General features: G+C 37.3%; 1 protein-coding gene across 1 annotated transcript in view; it reads left to right on the top strand.

Annotated features, from left to right (window-relative positions):
• Positions 1-3,199: 3,199 nt before the first annotated feature.
• LOC110093470 (endoplasmic reticulum metallopeptidase 1-like) overlaps positions 3,200-19,004 on the top strand; it is a gene marked incomplete at its 3' end in the record, with an annotated part of 46,815 nt that continues 31,010 nt past the window's right edge. The window contains exons 1-5 of the mRNA XM_020818368.2: positions 3,200-3,620; positions 3,716-3,801; positions 4,388-4,489; positions 4,616-4,722; positions 4,815-4,915. Of these exons, the coding sequence (XP_020674027.1) occupies positions 3,408-3,620; positions 3,716-3,801; positions 4,388-4,489; positions 4,616-4,722; positions 4,815-4,915 (609 nt within the window). The remainder of the gene's footprint in view (positions 3,621-3,715; positions 3,802-4,387; positions 4,490-4,615; positions 4,723-4,814; positions 4,916-19,004) is intronic.

Raw genomic sequence — 19,004 nt, 5'->3', positions numbered from 1 at the left:
AAGCTCACCAATGAAAAGAGCCACCAAATCCATCCAAGCATTGTAGCTATCGATCCAGTCATTTTCAATCTTGGATTTCTTCTAGAAAAGTGTATGAGGATACTCTACAAGCTCAATAAACCCAAGAACACCCAAATCTACAAGTTAAATCATGGTAAAAACTCAACCCTAGCTCAAATTACTTAGGATAAAATAGATTTACGAAAAGCCAATTTCAACCCAAAAAAACACATCCCCACTAATGCTCTTCATATATAATAGCTCTGTTTAAAATTTTAAGTGATTTGGTAGAGTATTTTTAATGAATGAAGACTTTATTCTTTTCTAGGGTTTAATCGTATCATGTATGTATTATATATTTTTTGAGATGTTGTTCACACGATCAACGGCTCTAAAAAATACATTGCCTCTCTCAAAGATCACTTACATCATTTTTAGGATTAGAATGTGGGTTATTGTCAGTGATACCCAACCACTTCTAATTTTTACACACTATGACTTATAAATTAAGTGGCACTTACCACATGGACTCTACATTTATTGATTGATTGATTGATATTGATTATTTATATTGATTGCACTTTAGAAATTATATACTATTCTAAGTTTTGTTCTTGCATGTGGCTTTTATTTTAAAATGAAAATATTTGAAGGCTTGTGAGGGAATATAAGAACATTTTTTACTCAAACTAATTTAAAAAATATCATGCTCACATAAAAATTCTAATGATTTTAAGAAGTAAGTTCGAGTCTGCTAGAGTTCACATGCATTAATATTAAATTCTTCTCCTCCTTTTGAAGCTCCTCCCCGCCTGTGGGTTCTAGAAGATCACTTAACCTATTAGAGTGTAGTTCTGTCAAGAGGATGTTGTGCAATCTCTAGGAAAAATTTATTTTAAGCCTTTCTTAAAAATGGCTTCATATCATTTTTGCATACAAAAGGTCGAATAGCATGCATTTTATTAGAAATAAATTAAAAGAGTACAAAAATTTTAATTAAGTTTAAGCATTAATCACTCTACATAAGTCAAGAAGTCAATTAGGACCTGCTCTACATGTTGGCCCCAATTCTTGAAAACTTAAGTAACATCTTACCAATCTTTTATGAAAGACCAACACATGGATTTAAAGTGCTTAGCTGGTTAGTTGGCTCCCTAATACAACTCAAGGTAAGTACATATTTTTATTGCACTAGTTAGGTTTGGGTCACTATTGTTTAGTGCCTAATTTAGATTTAGGATTTAGGGCGGACCCAAAATCATAAAACCCTACCTTTGGAAATGAAATTCCACCATTCTATTAAATTACTGACTTGAATCAAAATTTATCTTTAAACTAAAATTTAATGCCCAACACATAGGATAGACTAAGGCATTTTTGAACTATTTCAGAATAAAAAATTCCTCCTACTTCTCATCTGTTGGCCTCCGAAATAAGAGTTTAAATTTGATCCAATCCCGATTGAAAATTCCAGCCTCACTCATTTGATATCACTCCTTGAGAATTAAAAAAAATAAAATTTTTACTGTTATTTTAATCGAGAGTTTTCATAGGAAATTCAAATTTCCTACGATGTAGTTAATTACGAGGGCTTATGCTAATAGGAGACTCAAAGACCTTAGATCAAATTTTAAAACTTAATTAGTTCTCTTTAAAAAAATTTAAATCAACGACGATCATTATCATCACATTTAAACCCTTGATAATAAATGATATGTCCTTTTCCCAAAAAGATATATCTTTTGTTAACATGCCTTTGCATATGAAATTAATGATATATCATGTAGATTATTATAGTTAAATACTCGATAGAAATTCGTTTTGACCCTTTAGGTCATATATAGTTCTTCCTTGAATTTGACTATCATAATTATGATGAAATTTACCGTTTATTATCCAAACCCATTAGGTAAAGATATCATCACCTCCCGAGGCGATATATTCTACTTTAAAACCAAAATTTTAGAAATTAAAATTTTCCCAAAGAAATTTAATTCTAATTTACTTTACATCCTTTTGCAAAGTAGCACATCCTTTTCGGCCATCCAAGGCAGTCATAACTTTTCAAGTCATAAGCTTATAATAGGACGTCTATATATGAGACACATCCTCATATACCAATTTATTCATCAATTGAACCAATTAAGCTCATTTAACCCAACTCGACCCATTTAAATTCAAATGGATCAATTAAATCAAAATGGGTTTAAACATCAAATGGGCCAAAATCCCTAAACATCAAACTTCATAACATGATCTAATTTTGGTAAAACAAATTTGATAATAGGTTTGATCATGATTAGTTAATAAAGTCAAATCTCTCCATTGATGTGAAAATTTACTTTCCAAGTTGATTTATTCCAACCAAATCATAAACAATAATCAAAGTACTAGACATTGAGCTTAGCCAAAGATATTAGGAAGGCAAACCTAACTTGGTTTAATCCATTTGACCGATCCAAGTCGATCAAGTTAGCTAATTTGATCAATCCACCCATATACCTGATTGAGATTAATCTAACTTTATCAAAATAGAAAATTTACTTTCCAAGTTGATTTATTCCAACCAAATCATAAACAATAATCAAAGTACTAGACATTGAGCTTAGCCAAAGATACTAGGAAGGCAAATCTTGCTTGGTTTAATCCATTTGACCCATCAAAGTCGATCAAGTTAGCTAATTTGATCAATCCACACCCATATGGTACTTGATTGGGATTAATCTAACTTTATCAAAATAACCAAATTAAATGAATTTAATCTTCAATTTAAAAGCTAAAATTAAACATAATGTCTTGTCCAATAAAAGATACAATCAATAAAGAGTAGGATCTAAATGTTCACTAGTTCTATCTCAATTTTATTTTATTATTCTATATATTTATACACCAAAAAATAATATATCTTATTAAATATTTGCTTAAAAAAATTTAATAAGAATATTCAAATTAAAATATGTTCAAAATAGATATTAAAATTAATATTCAATTAAAAATTAGTGCAATATTAATTTCCTATAGAGCATTGAAACATTGCATGTTTTGTGAAATAAGTTATATATTAATAAATATGTAAAATTTAAGTCTCAATAGTAAAAAAAATAAAAATAAAAAAACCACTAATTTAGGCGTGGCAACAGTTCTCAAACCGCCGGCAGGTCAGATCACGAATTCTGCACAAATCTTAAAGCAGACGCGTCAACCGACCGGCGAATTGGAAGTCGATCGACCGGCAACGAAACGAAGCCAAAACCCCTCAACTTCCTCGGTTTCTCCCCTCCAACTTGCTTGCTGCTTCAAGCTTCCATTCCTTTTTCCGGCGAGATTTCGAGATCTCTCAGCGAGCAAGCTATCAAATACATCAACATAGAGAAAGGCAGAGAGGGAGAGCGGGTGGAGGTAGGGAGATGAGTTCATGGATGAAGTCGGGGGATGCAAGGGCTCTCAAATGCCTCCTTGCTCTCTCGCTCATATATGCGCTCATGGCGTTCGCCGCGTACATCGTTGTCCACATGAGCTACGTCCGCCCGCTGCCGGATGACGCGAATCCCGCGCGGTTCTCTGAGGGCAGGGCGCTTCGGCATCTCCGCCGCCTCACCGTCGACATTGATGGTCGCCAGGTTAGCTGTTGGAATTTCCTTTATCATCCAATGGATGAGTTTTTCCCTTTTGAAATTGGGTTTCGGGGTTTTGACCTTATTCCTGGGGTTAGCAGGAGGGTCGGCCGGGGTTGGAGGAGGCGGCGCAGTATATTAAAGGGGAGCTAGAAGCGATCAAGAACCGCGCTGGGCCGGAGTACAGGCAAGTGGAATGACGATGGGCTGATTGAATTTGTGTTTGTTTTTCAAAGCAAATCGATTTGAGCTATACGTCGTGGGTAAAGCTGGCTTTGTAGTGCAATGAAGGAAAATTTTGGAGTATAGTTTTAGTTTGCTTTTCTTGTGATGAAAACTGCATAGTGATATCCAGGTGTTGGTTGGTGTTTGTTTTTATTGCGTATGACCTACCAATACCTTACAAAGAAAAAGCTTGCTTTTTTAACCTTGTTTTGAAGCCATATAATATAGTATAATAACAGTGTTTTGTTCTTCGCTGAGGGAAGTAGTTATTTGATTGTTTGTTGGAAATTCCAGAATTCCTATCAATCTGGGCTAGAAAATGTTAAGACTGGCGCTTTATTACTTTTGATGGTTATCTAAGTAGTTGGATTAATGCAGTCAATAGATTGAAAACTACTTTTTTGTTTCATTAATTTGGAATATTGAACTTCTTCAATGTGTGTATATGATCATCTTAAAATTTTCTTATGAATAGTGGCTTCTGTTGTTCTTCATATTTCTAATTCACGTAAGGTGATTATTTTATGTTTGAAAATTTCATATTTCAGGGTTGAGGTTGATGAGGCTTTGGTTAGTGGTTCCTTCAACATGACTTTTTTGCGTCATAGCATATCTCTTGCATACAGAGATCATAAGAACATTCTTTTGAGGTAACTTCAACTCTAAGTGCTTTCTTGGATGCCATATATGTACACATGGATGGTTTAAGTTGTATGTTGTAATTCTTTTGGAAATCTTCATGGACTGTTCACTACCCTATAATTCTTCCTTTGCAGGATTGCTTCAAATTCTTCAAAAGATGATGATCCATCCGTTCTATTGAATGGCCATTTTGACAGTCCAGTTGGTTCTGCAGGTGCAGGAGATTGTGGTTCTTGTGTTGGTGAGTGCAAAGACTCTGTCCCACATTTACATGCCATTGTAGCATTTTTGATGTGCTTTTCGGATTGTTTAAGAATATCTTTTTTGCCCCAGCCTCTATGCTTGAGTTAGCGAGGCTCGTGATTGATTCAAATTGGATTCCACCCAAACCGATTATCTTTCTTTTTAATGGTGCAGAAGAACTATTCCTTTTGGTAAAACAATTGCAATTTTATTTTTAGATGAAATTTTGAATTCATTTGATAGTTTTTTAATTGCTCTTGGTGCATCTTTTCCGATTATGATAATCAAAATTTTATTTTCCTTTCTTTATTATTTTACTGTTTCTAATATATCTGAGGCTTCAATGCTGTATGTATTTTACCTGTCTTACCTTATAGCCATGTTACTTGATATAATTGACACTTATTTCTATTTAAAATGAATCAACGTACATAGTCATACATTATTAGTAGTACTGCTCACGTTGCTTTTCCATTTACGGACATTTTTGCCAGTTATGGATTATAATTTCTTTGACAGGTATTTATCCAACTATTGTAGGACTCGCATAGGTTTGTTCGCTATTCCTCATTTAACATTTGGTAGGCATGAATGAGAAAATAAGGATTCAGTAAGCTTATCCCAAATATTTTGGATTAATGATGGCCAAATCTTTTACAGAAGTAGTTTTCTTCTCATTTTATTCTGAAACGTTAACTTTTTGGTACTATGTTTATTTAAAGTGGCCAAATTTACATTTCCAATTAAAAAGGTAATGTTTAAAGTTAGTCTCCACCTGGAGACAGGTTCTTTTCTCAAGAAATAATACATGAAGTTTATGTGATTCAAAACTGATCCGATTTAAATTTTCAAGTTTGATTGGAAATCAGGTTGGCATGGAGGTTTTTTCTTATGCAGCATGATTTTTTAACAAGTTGGTGAAAAAGATACGTGAGCTTGCAGTTACTTAAGATTGTCATCATTAAAGAAAAGTAAAATACATTGGCTTAAAATAGAATAAATCATAACAAGTATATCTATCTAAGAAGAGAGAAGCAGACAAACATTAGACAGTATCTATGTCTAGAATGTCATTATCATTAGTGGAGTTGTTACATCTACCTAGGAATATGGTAAATTCATCAACAAGCTCCGCATCAAAACTTTATAGCATTGGTGAGCACATTTGTAATCTCACGTGGAGAAGATCAATACAGGGACCTTTAATAGGCAGACAAATATTTAATCCATACATAACAACTCTAAAGACGAAAGTGCCACTTGGGGTTACATGAACCTACTCCCTCAAGTTAGGATAAAAACGGGAAAATGTATAAGTAAATCAAATACAAATAATAACTCCAAAATAAAGTGGTCCAATCATGGCCGTAGATCTTCAGCCTCTTCTCAGATAAACTTTCCACAGTCAGATGTCCTCATCATTCTCCTGGGGTGGAAAAGAGCTCGACTTCGTCGAGTACGCATCTCGGGTGCTCTCATAAATCTCTAGTACATCTGGATCAATCTGCTGGAGCTCCTCGTGCTCTAACCAAGTGTTCTCAGAGTCTTGCTTACCTCTCCAACTTACCAAATACCTTCTTCGTCCACCCTCTTTCATGGAATCGATGTCATTATTTAAAATCATGTCAACCTTCTCCGCAATAGGTGTTTTGAAAATATTTGGAAGTGGAGGAAGGCTTGGGTTCTCAAAAGGTGAGGTCACACAAGGCTCAATTTGTAGTCGATTTGGTGGGTTAAATTTGGACTCTCATAGGATACTAAATCTTCGATGTTAAAAGAGGGATTAATATTGAAATCTGCAGGCAGATCCACCACTAAGACCTTTTTATTGATTTTCTTGATTATTTTAAATGGTCCTGTGCTTTTAGCATGTAATTTCTTAACGGCCCATTTCGGAAATTATTTCGGACGAATCTGGACCATTACCGAATCACTAACTTCGAATGTCTTGAATCTTCGTTTAATATCAACGTGAAGTTTATGATTTGCATTGCTTTGTTCAATTTAGCATATAATTTTTTTATGTAATTCATGCAGTTGCGATGCAAATGAAGATGTAGACTCAGAATTTTTATATTTAGGACATATGGGTATGAGATATAAAGGCTGTCTAGGCTTGTACTCATATGCAACTTCAGTAGGACTCAAGCTAGTGGTGCGGTTCACAAAATTGTTTTAAGCAAATTCAACCATAGGGAGTTTGGAATCCCAGTCTTTAACATGCTCAACCGCTAAGGACCTTAACAAGTTACCTAGACTCCAATTGATCACCTCAGTTTGACCATCTGTTTGAGGATGAAAGGCTATAGAGAATTGTAATTTGGTGCCCATTTTCATCTAGAGAGTCTTCCAAAAGTAACTTGTGAATTTGACATGCCTATCAGATATGATGGTTTTGGGTAAACCATGTAATCTGACAACTTCATTAAAGTACAACTTGACAATAAGAGAGGCATCAGATGTTTTAGAACAGAGTAGAAAATGTGCCATCTTGGAGAAGCGGTCGACTACGACACATATGACATCATTCCTACGAAATGTATGAAGTCCATGCTGACATCTTGCCATGGACAATTGGGAACTAGTAAAGAGGTGTAGAGATCTGTGTTCTTCTTTCGTTTTTTAGTCAGTTGACAAGTGTGGCATCTACTAACCATCTTACCCACAAATTTCTTTAGGTTAGGCCAAAAGAAATGGTACTCTACAGCTTCAATAGTTTTATCACGACCGAAGTGTCCGGTGAGGCCTCCGACATGAAGTTCCCAAATGAGGAATTCCCCAAGGAAAGTACTTGGAATGCAAAGCTTCTGAGCTTTGAATAGGTATCCATCTTCAAGAAGAAAATCATCAACTAGGCGCATGCTGCCTGTGGACAAAAGGAAGTATATATCCTTGAAGTTGGGGCATTCCAAGTAGTCCTCTTTGACATGTTCAAACCCAATGACTTGTGCCCTCATTTCAGTGGTGGTCATCATACGATGACTGAGGGCATCGACAGTTTTATTCTCAACTTCCGCTTTATGCCAAAGGGTGTAAATGTACTCCTGTAAGAACTCTACCCATCGGCCATAGCGTGCATTCAACTTTTTTTAGGAGTTGATATAACGAAGAGCCTCGTGATCCGAAAAGATGATGATCTCCTACGGGAGCAGATAGTGTCGCCAGTATCATAGGAATGGAATCATTGCGTAGAACTCTTTGCCATACGTGGAATAGCACTGCTGGATGTCATTTAACTTTTCATTAAAGTAGGCAATAGGGTGACCTTCCTGGGATAGCACTCCTCCAATTCCAACCCCTAAAGCATTGCAAGTAACTTTGAAGACCTTGGAGAAGTCAGGAAGTCTTATCACTAGGGCTTTCACCATTCTTTTCTTTATCTCCTCAAAGGCTCTGATGGCAATCGGGGTCCAATGAAAGTCCCCTTTCGTTAGACAATCAATAATAGGAGAGACAATGCTGCTAAAGTTTTTAATGAATCTCATATAGAAGGTGGCTAAGACATGGAAGAAGTGGACTTCTTGGATGTTTTGAGCAACTGATCATTCAAGTATGGCTCTCACCTTCTCGGGATCTGCAGAGACCCCTTGGGCTAACACAATAAAGCCCAAAAAAATTACACGATCAACAAGGAAGGTGTATTTCTTAGGATTAGCATAAAACTGCTCCTTCCTTAGGACCTCACAAACTTGCCTCAAATGGTCTAAGTTCTGACTCATAGATTGGCTATAGGTAAGTCAGCACTTTGAGGCAGGTTTGTGAAGAAGATAACGACAAACTTACCCATTAAAGTATGCAGCACTTGGATCATGATTCTCATAAACATGCTCAGGGCATTACTCAATCCAAAAGACATGACCATCTACTCGTGCAGACCATCCTTAGTCTTAAAGGTGGTCTTCCACTCATCATAGGGTCGGATCCGGATATGGTGGTACCCACTCTTAAGGTCAATTTTGAAGAAAAGGGTGGCTCCTATCATCATTTCAAGCATACCGTCTAAACTCGGGATGGGAAAATGATATTTAACAGTGATTTTGTTGATGTCACAGTTATCAACGCACATTCTCTAAGTACCATCTTTCTTCGGTATAAGAAGGGCGGGTACAACACAGGGGCTGAGGCTTTCTTTTGTGTAGCCCCGTTGCAGTAACTCGTCCACCTATTTTTTATTTCAGCATATTCCGTGGGGTTCATGCGGTAGTGTAGCATGTTAGGAAGAGGCTCCGGGGACAAGGTCATTAGCATGCTGAATGTCTCTTAGTGGAGGTAGTTGATTAGGGAGATCATCAGGGAAGACATCAGCAAATTCACTCAGTATGGGTTGAACCTCCTAAGGAATTGGCTCATCAGACTCATAGGAAGTCTCTCGGCTAACCAAGGCATACAGGGGTGCGCCTTGTGCTATTTTAGAATTTAGGACCTTGGCTGTCACAGGGTTCAGCCCCTTCTTGGGCTTAACTGGATTGGGTTTGGGGTCATCTCTAATCCTGCGCTGTGTAGGCAGCAACTTGATCTTCTTGCTCGTATATTCAAACATACAGGTGTTCGAATGCCCATAGATGTGGATATCATTATCAAAGAGTCAGGGACGCCCTAGATTGATTTGTCCGACATCCATTATCAGAACATCACACCACACATTCTCCTTATAGCCAGCAAAGGAGATGGGTATGAGGCTCCCTAGAGTTGGTCGTGTGATAGAGTGGTGTGGGGTTGATCCACTGGAGGGTATGTAGGAAGATCTAGCATCCTAGTGCTTCTTAGGGTACTGGGAACAGGTTTCCTCAAGGTCTAGGACTAGATTATATGCACTCTCTAGTGTAGTGACACTCTGGGAAAACAGTTCGTTGCGTAGATCCTCACGTAACCAAATACGGAACATGGATAGAATTTGAGCGGGCGTAGTCGAGGTCTCCCCCTTGTAGTGGATTAAGTAATTATCAAAAGCTGCAATGTAGTCCTTTACGGGTTTGCTCCCTTGGGTCAATCTATTCCACCTATCAAGGAGTCTGGAGAAGTATGAGGGAGGGAGGTACTTCTGTTTAAGCTCGCGCTTCTTAAAAGTCCAATCAATGATAAAATACTCATTACGAGACTCCCTAAGGCTCTCTAAGTTGGCCCAATATTGGTTGACCCTACCGGTGAGTTTCATTTCAACAAATCTAATTTTTCAGGCCTCGGATATGTTATACCACATGAAGAAACTATCCATGCCCTTGATCCAGTCCAGAAAGAGTTGGGGATCAAGATTACTGTCAAAAGTCGGGGCATCGACTTTAATGTTTTTCAACAACGGTATATCAGGATCGTTATTAAGATTGTAACCGTATGGAGGAGCTCGATAAGGGGCACGGGGGTGTCCCTAATCAGGTACGGTGTCATCCCCATACATAGAAGGAGGCCTAGAAGGTGTGTAAGGTGTAGGGTGATTCTTGACTTGATCTAGTGTATCAAATCGTTTCGTCGTTTGGCGACGGAACTCAAGTAGATCGGCTTGATTTTCTCTAAGTTGTTGATTGATCGTGTTGACCTACCAATAGATCTAAAGTCCTATGAATTTATTCTGGGTCCATACTATGTTTTAGGGTGACTCAGAACGATGCAGATAAAAAGAAAGCAAAATGGAAACACAATCAAATGCGTTGATACTTGCAGGATGCGATTTAGATGCTAAACATTAGAAAAAAAATCTAATAGGCACCTAAATGCAACCATATTCTGATACCAAAAAGATGTAGAACTACATGCACAAGCAAATGAATTAACTTTGAAACTACACACTTTGTGATAGAGCAATAACAGTTATTCAACTTCCAACTTATTAAACAATAGATTGAAAACTATAAAGCAATGATTAGACGTAGACAATTGATTTCAAGATAAAATTTGTAGCACAAAACAATCAAAATAAATCCAACTTTGCTTAATGTGGGATTTTCAAAAGAAATCCCTTGATTAACAATAAGACTAGTCACTATTAAGAACTCGTGCTCTAATGTTCTTCAAGATCGGGGCGATGTTCATCTGTGGTTTGTCTTGGGATAAGCACTCCTTGTCGTCGTTGAAGGGTTGCAATGCTCAAGGAGTTGAATGTAGTTGTTCAAAGGAGGAGGATCAACTTCTTCTTCCTTAGGAGTAATATCAAGCATAAGAGAAGAAGAAGTATTTAAAGAAGGGGGTGGGGGGTTAAGTGGCCGGCCTTAGAGGAGGGAGAGGGGAAATTAATTCTAGATTTTCTGTGTTGTTTAAGGAAGGGAAGCAATTTCCAATATCTGAAATTTAATTCTAGCTTTAATTGGTGGAGATGGTGGGGGGTTAAGTGGCCGGCCTTAGAGGAGGGAGAGGGGAAATTAATTCCATATTTTCTGTGTTGTTTAAGGAAGGGAAGCAATTTCCAATATCTGAAATTTAATTCTAGCTTTAATTAGTGGAGATGAGTGGGAAATTTGAATTCAAATTAAAAAAAAAAAAGAAAGGGGAGGGGGGCGGCCCCAATGTTTAAAATTGCGCATTCGGGTATTGAGGCGTTTTTCATTCGCGAGGCGAGGCGTAAGCCTCAAGGCGTTTTGAGGCTTAAGCCTCAAAATGAAAAGATTGCGTAAACATGAAATGATAAATTTTTTATATACTAATGAGTGAATAATATAAAACATAAAAAAAGCATAAGATATGAAGTGAAATCAAAATATCCCATTAATAAGATAACATGAAATATAATTCAACTCAAAATTCTATCTTTCCCAAATCCCATTATTCTTTTCATTAACATATAATTCAAAGTTCCAAAAATAAATAGCAATGACATATCACATAAGAACTCATAAGTCATCAGCACTGTCATCACTAAGAGGTTCTTTATTTGAATCATTATTATGATGAACTGCTCTTTCCCCTTCCTCCTCTCCTATAGAGTCCAATGCTGGGCATTTACTTCAAGATTTATGTAAGTTTTAATATATATAGCGTGAGGCGTAAGCCTCATGCTAGTGAGGCAAGGCTGGCCTCAACCAAGTTGAGGCGCAAGCCTCATAAAAAAAACTCGAGGCGTAAGCATCGAGGCATTTAGGCGGGCCTCAAGGCGAGCCTCATATTGCGCAATTTTAAACCATGGGCGGCCCAATTAGATAGGAAATTGATGGATCGATTAGGGACCTTTAATGGACCTCATAATTAGATGTGATCAAGAGAGAGAGGAGGTGGGCGGCCAAGGGAGGAAGAGGAGGGACCCACTTGATTTAATATAGATTTGAGGGAAGTAATGGGCTTAAATGAGTTGCCATTATAAGCCAAATTAAATTAAGAAAGAGAATTTAATACAATTATCTCTCTAATTTAAATTCAAATTTAAATGACCTTGATTGGAGGAACCTTCCTAAAATAACACATCTTATTTAAGGAAGGAATTTCAAATTCAAATAAATTTAAATTTAAATAAATTCAAATTTAAATAAATTCAAATTTAAATTAATTGACCTTCCAAATTTATAATGAGATAATTTAGGAATGTATTAAATGCTTGGATGAATTTGAATCCAAGGGGAGGGTTGATGGGGCCGGTGGCTTAGGGAAGGGAGGTGGGGCCGGCGGTTGGATGGGGGTCGGCCTAGGGCGTGGGTGGAGTTCGGCCAAGAGAGGAAGGAGAAAGGTGGTGTCGACTTAGGGTTTGGATGGGGAATTTCGGCCTAGGGAAAAAGAAAGGAGGATGGGGCGGCGGCTAGAAGAAAGAAGGAGAAAAAGTTGGGGAAGAAGATGGACCACGAGCCCGAACGCTTCCTGCAGTTGATGGATAATACGTTGCCCTCACCTAGGGACTTCAAGTCTCACAAGAACTCTCAAGCTCTCAAACACCAAGTGCAGAATTTTTCTTCTCATAATAATCATCATCCTCCAAAGAGGAGAAGGGGGGCTATAAATAGCCAATACATTAACAACTCTAAAGATGAAAGTACCCCCTGAGGTTGCATGAACATACTCCCTCAAGTGAGGGTAAAAATAGAAAAATGCATATTTAATTAAATACAAATAATAACTTAAAAATAAAGTGGTCCAATCATGATCGTAGATCTTCGACCTCTTCTCTGATAAACTTTTCACGGTCGGATGTTTTCATCATCTTTCTATTGAAATTAAATCAAGTAAGAGTCTCTCTTTCTTTGGTCTCAAAGCCAAAGCCTATTTACTTGGCCCAATCATGTATGTAACCTCTCAGGACTTTCACTCATCATAGGGTCGGATCCGGATCTGGTGGTACCCACTCTTAAGGTCAATTTTGGAAAAAGGGTGGCTCCTATCATCATTTCAAGCATACCGTCTAAACTCGGGATGGGAAAATGATATTTAACAGTGATTTTGTTGATGTCACAGTTATCAACGCACATTCTCTAAGTACCATCTTTCTTCGGTATAAGAAGGGCGGGTACAACACAGGGGCTGAGGCTTTCTTTTGTGTAGCCCCGTTGCAGTAACTCATCCACCTATTTTTTATTTCAGCATATTCCCTGGGGTTCATGCGGTAGTGTAGCATGTTAGGAAGAGGCTCCGGGGACAAGGTCATTAGCATGCTGAATGTCTCTTAGTGGAGGTAGTTGATTAGGGAGATCATCAGGGAAGACATCAGCAAATTCACTTAGTATGGGCTGAACCTCCTAAGGAATTGGCTCATCAGACTCATAGGAAGTCTCTCGGCTAACCAAGGCATACAGGGGTGCGCCTTGTGCTATTTTAGAATTTAGGACCTTGGTTGTCACAAGGTTCAGCCCCTTCTTGGGCTTAACTAGATTGGGTTTGGGGTCATCTCTAATCCTGGGCTGTGTAGGCGGCAACTTGATCTTCTTGCCCGTATATTCAAACACTCAGGTGTTCGAACGCCCATAGATGTGGATATCATTATCAAAGAGCCAGGGACGCCCTAGATTGATCTGTCCAACATCCATTATCAGAACATCACACCACACATTCTCCTTATAGCCAGCGAAGGAGATGGGTATTAGGCTTCGCTTCTTCACCTCTAAGGTTGTGGAGTTGACCCAAGCTACCTTGTAGGGATTAGGGTGAGGAACGGATAGGGTTGCAATGAGTTGAGTCGAGCTCGAGTCAGGGGGTGTTTGACTCAAGCTCAACTGTGAAATATCAAGCTCAAGCTCGAACTCGAGTCGAGCTCGACTTGTTCCACAAAAAATGAGTTCGAGCCGCTCATCGAGCCTTTGGCGTGGTCCAATTCGCCTTCCAACGTGGGTGGTCCTCCAAAAATTAATTCATGGTTTTTATTTTTTACAACTACAATGGGAGGAAGATAGAGAGAGGGTTTTGAGATGTGAGCATTTTTTAGGCTGTTAGCATTTATTATAGTGGCTGTCAGAGGAGAGAGGGTATTGAGATGTGAGCAATTTTTTTGAGTGTTAGGCTATTAGCATTTATTACAATATCCTGTCAGTAGAGAGAGGGAGAGAGAGAGAACCAGCTGGATTTTTTTTGGAAAATAATCGACAGGATTTTTTTTGGAAAATAACTAGCGGGATTTTGAATCAAGCAGGATTTTGAAATTGTTGCAGGGATTATTATTAACTTTTATAAAAATATTTAAATTTAATAATTTCTAGCTAGCTCGCGAGTTGAGCCTTGTCAAGCTCGAATTCGTGGCTCGATAAGCTCGGCTCGCGAGCTCATAAACAAGTCGAGCTCGAATCTATGACTCACTTATACCCCTAGGAACGACAAAAAAATTAAGTCTAGACACCATGCTGGAGGAGACATCATTGATGCAATTATCACTATCCACGATGACTCTACAATTCTTGTCATTTATTTTAGTGAAGGTAAAAAAAAATGTAGGTCATACGCCAGTCATCAGTGATAACAGGGTGTGACAGTGCACATCTCACTACGCTGATGGGAGAGGTGTTGACCTTTTGTAAATTGTGGGCGATAGCAGTGTCGTCGTCCTCCTCAAAGAATTCACCTTTTGCATTGAACTGGTGAATTTGTTCAGCCTTGGGCTCAAACTCATCCTCAATAACTTCTTCAATAATAATGACTTTATAAGGACTAGAACACTGGTAAGAGATGTGCCCATACCCCTGACACTGGAAGCACTTGGTCCCTAGGTGGGACCAAGGTGTGTCTAAGGTTGGAGACTTGCCCCTAAAGTCAGGATTGGGCAGAGGAGGACCAGTGGATGACTTTCTAGAGCTCCCTAGAGTTGGCCGTGTGATAGAGTGGTGTGGGGTCGATCCACTGAATGGTATGTAGGAAGATCAAATAAAAACTTTTAAGTCACATTCAACTTAGAGTGAATCACCTTGAATTAAAAAAGTTAAATATCTTCATATCTCACAACTAAAACACAATACCCTATCATAGTGTGATTTGCCAAACAAGCTAACACAAACTTAGATGACAACCCCTTAGGCAACCTAGGATTTTGTATGTATTTGATTGGTATAATGATTATTAGAGTGTCTGTGTTCTAGGAGCTTATCCTTAAGTGGTGTGATAGATATAAATATATTTTTTCATGTAAGTGGTCATGCCCAAAAAGGGGGGGGGGATAATTGAAGCATTATTATTTAATAAAGTTTGCTTGCATGTGTGATGTAACAAAAAATTTGGGAAGGGACCCAAATTTTTGGTCACAAAAACAATCTCTTTCTAAGATCTAGAAACTTACAAAAACTAGACAAATTAAACAAAATAAACTTTAATATTATAAAATGAAAGACTTACAAACTTGACTCTTACAAACTTGACTCAACCAAGACACCCTAAACTTGCTTACTTTGAGAAGAAGGATACATGTGAGGTGGTCACTTGCGGAGAGACGAAAGAGATTAGAAGCCGAGAAGAAGGGTGGAAAGAGCTCGCAAGATTTCCAGAGGAGATGAGAAGAAGAAGTGGAAAAAGCTCCCCGCAGGTTTACATTTCCAAAAATCATTCACATAACATTTCTAAAACAGCCACAAACTCTCCTATATATAGGCATGAAAGGGGAATATAAATAGCCACAACATTAATTAAAAGCTTATTTAAATAGGGAATATGAAAAGCCAACAGTCAACTCCAGTTACAAAGCACCAAAGCCACGGAAAATCCCCCAAACAGTCACGGGAAACAGCCCAGCCAGGAACCCGAAGAGGCAGCCGCAAAAACCGAAGAGGCCCGCACAGAACCGAGGCACCAAGGCACGGGAAAACCACCCAGCACGGAAAACCAGCAGCCAATCGTGGAAACTAAGGAGCCAAGGCACGGAAACAACCAATTGTGGACACCAAGGAGCCAAGGCACGAAAATCCAAGAGCTAGCCGCAGGAAACCAAGGAGGCAGCCGTGGGAACCAAGGAGCCAAGGCACGGGAATCCAAGAACCATCCACGGGAAACGAATAGACAAGGGGAAGAAGAAGAGACAAAATAATGAGTTACCAATAAATTAATAAATGATCTAAAAACATAGCTCATAATGAGCTAACTCTTAGTTCAATAAATGAACTAAAAACCAGCTCATAATGAGCTAAATCTTAGCTCAAAAATTAATGAGCTAGCAAGCTCAAGGGAAGTCAAAACCAAATATTTTTGGGTTTGATTTGACCCCCCCTTTGTTTGCATCAGATTCCCCTTCTTGAGAACTCATCTCCCGATGAGTTAGCTTTATTTTCTGAAGGCGTTACATCAAGAGACACCAAGACTCATACAACAACTACTATGACTCAAAACAAAACTTACACACAAGACTCACAAGACTTACAAGACTTACAAGATTTACACAATAAGACTTGACTTGACAAACCAACTTAAAAACCTAGGACTTCCTAACTTGCTTTGATATCAAAATGATGTAACCAAAAATTTGGGAAGGGACCCAAATTTTTGGTTACAAAAACAATCTCTTTCTAAGATTTAGAAACTCACAAAAACTAGACAAATTAAACAAAACAAACTTTAATATTATAAAATGAAAGACTTACAAACTTGACTTAACCAAGACACCCTAAACTTGTTTACTTTGAGAAGAAGGATACAGGTGAGGTGGTCACTTGCGGAGAGACGAAAGAGATTAGAAGCCGAGAAGAAGGGTGGAAAGAGCTCGCAAGATTTCCAGAGGAGATGAGAAGAAGTGGACAAAGCTCGCAAGCTTTTCCAACGAAACAGGTTTATATTTCCAAAAATCATTCACATAACATATCTAAAACAGCCACAAACTCTCCTATATATAGGCATGAAAGGGGAATACAAATAGCCACAACATTAATTTAAAAGCTTATTTAAATAGGGAATATTAAAAGCCAGCAATCAACTCCAGGAACAAAGCACCAAAGCCACAGAAAAGCCCCCAAACAGTCACGGGAAACAGCCCAGCCAGGAACCCCAAGAGGCAGCCGCAAAAACCAAAGAGGCCCGCACAGAACCGAGGCACCAAGGAACGGGAAAACCACCCAGCACGGAAAACCAGCAGCCAACCGTGGAAACCAAGGAGCCAAGGCACGGAAACAGCCAATTGTGGACACCAAGGAGCCAAGGCACGGAAATCCAAGAGCCAGCCGCAGGAAACCAAGGAGGCAGCCGTGGGAACCAAGGAGCCAAGGCATGGGAGCCCAAGAACCATCCACGGGAAACGAATAGACAAGGGGAAGAAGAAGAGACAAAATAATGAGCTATTAATAAATTAATAAATGATCTAAAAACATAGCTTATAATGAGCTAACTCTTAGTTCAATAAATGAACTAAAAACCAGTTCATAATGAGCTAAATCTTAGCTCAAAAATTAATGAGCTAGTAAGCTCAAGGGAAGTCAAAATCAAATATTTTTGGGTTTCATTTGACCCCATCAATGTGCTACTTAAAAGCCTCAATGAAGTATGACTAATATGACAGAAGCTAGCTTGATACTATAAGTGCTAGGCAATCTTTGTGATGATGTTATTATATTATACATATTTCCTAACATTTGAATAGCAGGATCAAGCTTTTTTTTTTTTAAATATAATTAATAGATTTAGGACGTTATTTGGCTTATATGACAACTATATGACCGATAAACTAGAAGGATAATTCACAAAGTAAAGCCTTGGATGTATCAAAAGTCAAAATTAGGGACTCACAGGCTGAGTAATAATTATAATTGGCTTGTATACAATAGACACATTGACTGCCAATTTTTCCCTTTCTTTGTTATAATAACTGGATTGTGCCGTACTTCCCATATATTTGACTTTTATATATTTGATTAATTATTTAGTGAGTGCGCTTTAAAAATGCACATTTATTTCTTGGGTTCTTCTCTTGTTTTACTTAAGGGTGGCCTGGACATATTTATGCGATAGTCTTTTAGGATAACTAAATTTTCTACTAATTAAAATTTAAGTAATCTAGAATCAATCATAGATAATATTTATTTTTCCAACAAAACTGCATGACTTATCCAAAATAAGCCTAATTTTCAAAATAAAAAAAATTATCATGTTATGATCTCATAAATTATAAGAATGCAACTTTTGTTATTGAGTGTATGGAGAAATAATATTTGTCCCCAAGATAAAATATTATTTTCTATGCTATATTCAATTATAAAATATTTCAATTTGTTGAGGTACTCAATTATTTTCATTACTTTTTCTAAGAAAACACAAATTCGATTTGCATTTGTTTGGGATAAATTTTTTTTGGTAAATTATATTTTGTAAATAGTATTTTTTTTAAACATATAAGAAATGTAATATTATAAGAAATTTTTTTGTAAGAATTTTATAAAATAATGTTTAATTAGAAGATATAATTATTTATATTTGATATGTTTAAATAAAATTTATTTTCTTATTAAATTTTTAGTGAAATAATTAATTAAAAATATTTAATTAGAAATTAATGAACAAAACAAACTATGTAATTAATTTAATTAAAGTGAAAATATATGTATTTAATTAAATTTAGTTACTTTTTTTAAAGTTATTTGAAAATTGATTTAATTTGAATTAATATAAAAAATGTAATTATTTTTAATTTAAAAATTTGTATTAGTTAAATTTATTTTTTAATCTATACAAAAGTTATTCTTTTTTATTGATGATACTTTATTTTTTATTCGTTAGTGATATATTTTTTATTAGTTAGTGGTAAAGCAAGGGCCATTTTCTTACGTGTATAAAGCTTTTCTTGATAGAAAGGTCATACACATTGTGATCCTATATAAGGTTTAAAATTGCGTAATTAAGCCTCGAGGCGGTTTTCGTCCGTGAGGCGAGGCGTAAGCCTCAAGGCGGTCTGAGGCGTAAGCCTCACGAACACAG

The sequence above is a fragment of the Dendrobium catenatum genome, unplaced genomic scaffold, assembly GCF_001605985.2.
Source record: "Dendrobium catenatum unplaced genomic scaffold, ASM160598v2 fragScaff_scaffold_1719, whole genome shotgun sequence".
In the NCBI taxonomy this organism is placed as follows: Eukaryota; Viridiplantae; Streptophyta; class Magnoliopsida; order Asparagales; family Orchidaceae; genus Dendrobium; species Dendrobium catenatum.
Note: the sequence above shows the minus strand (reverse complement) of the source record. Positions and strands in the feature narration are given on the sequence as shown.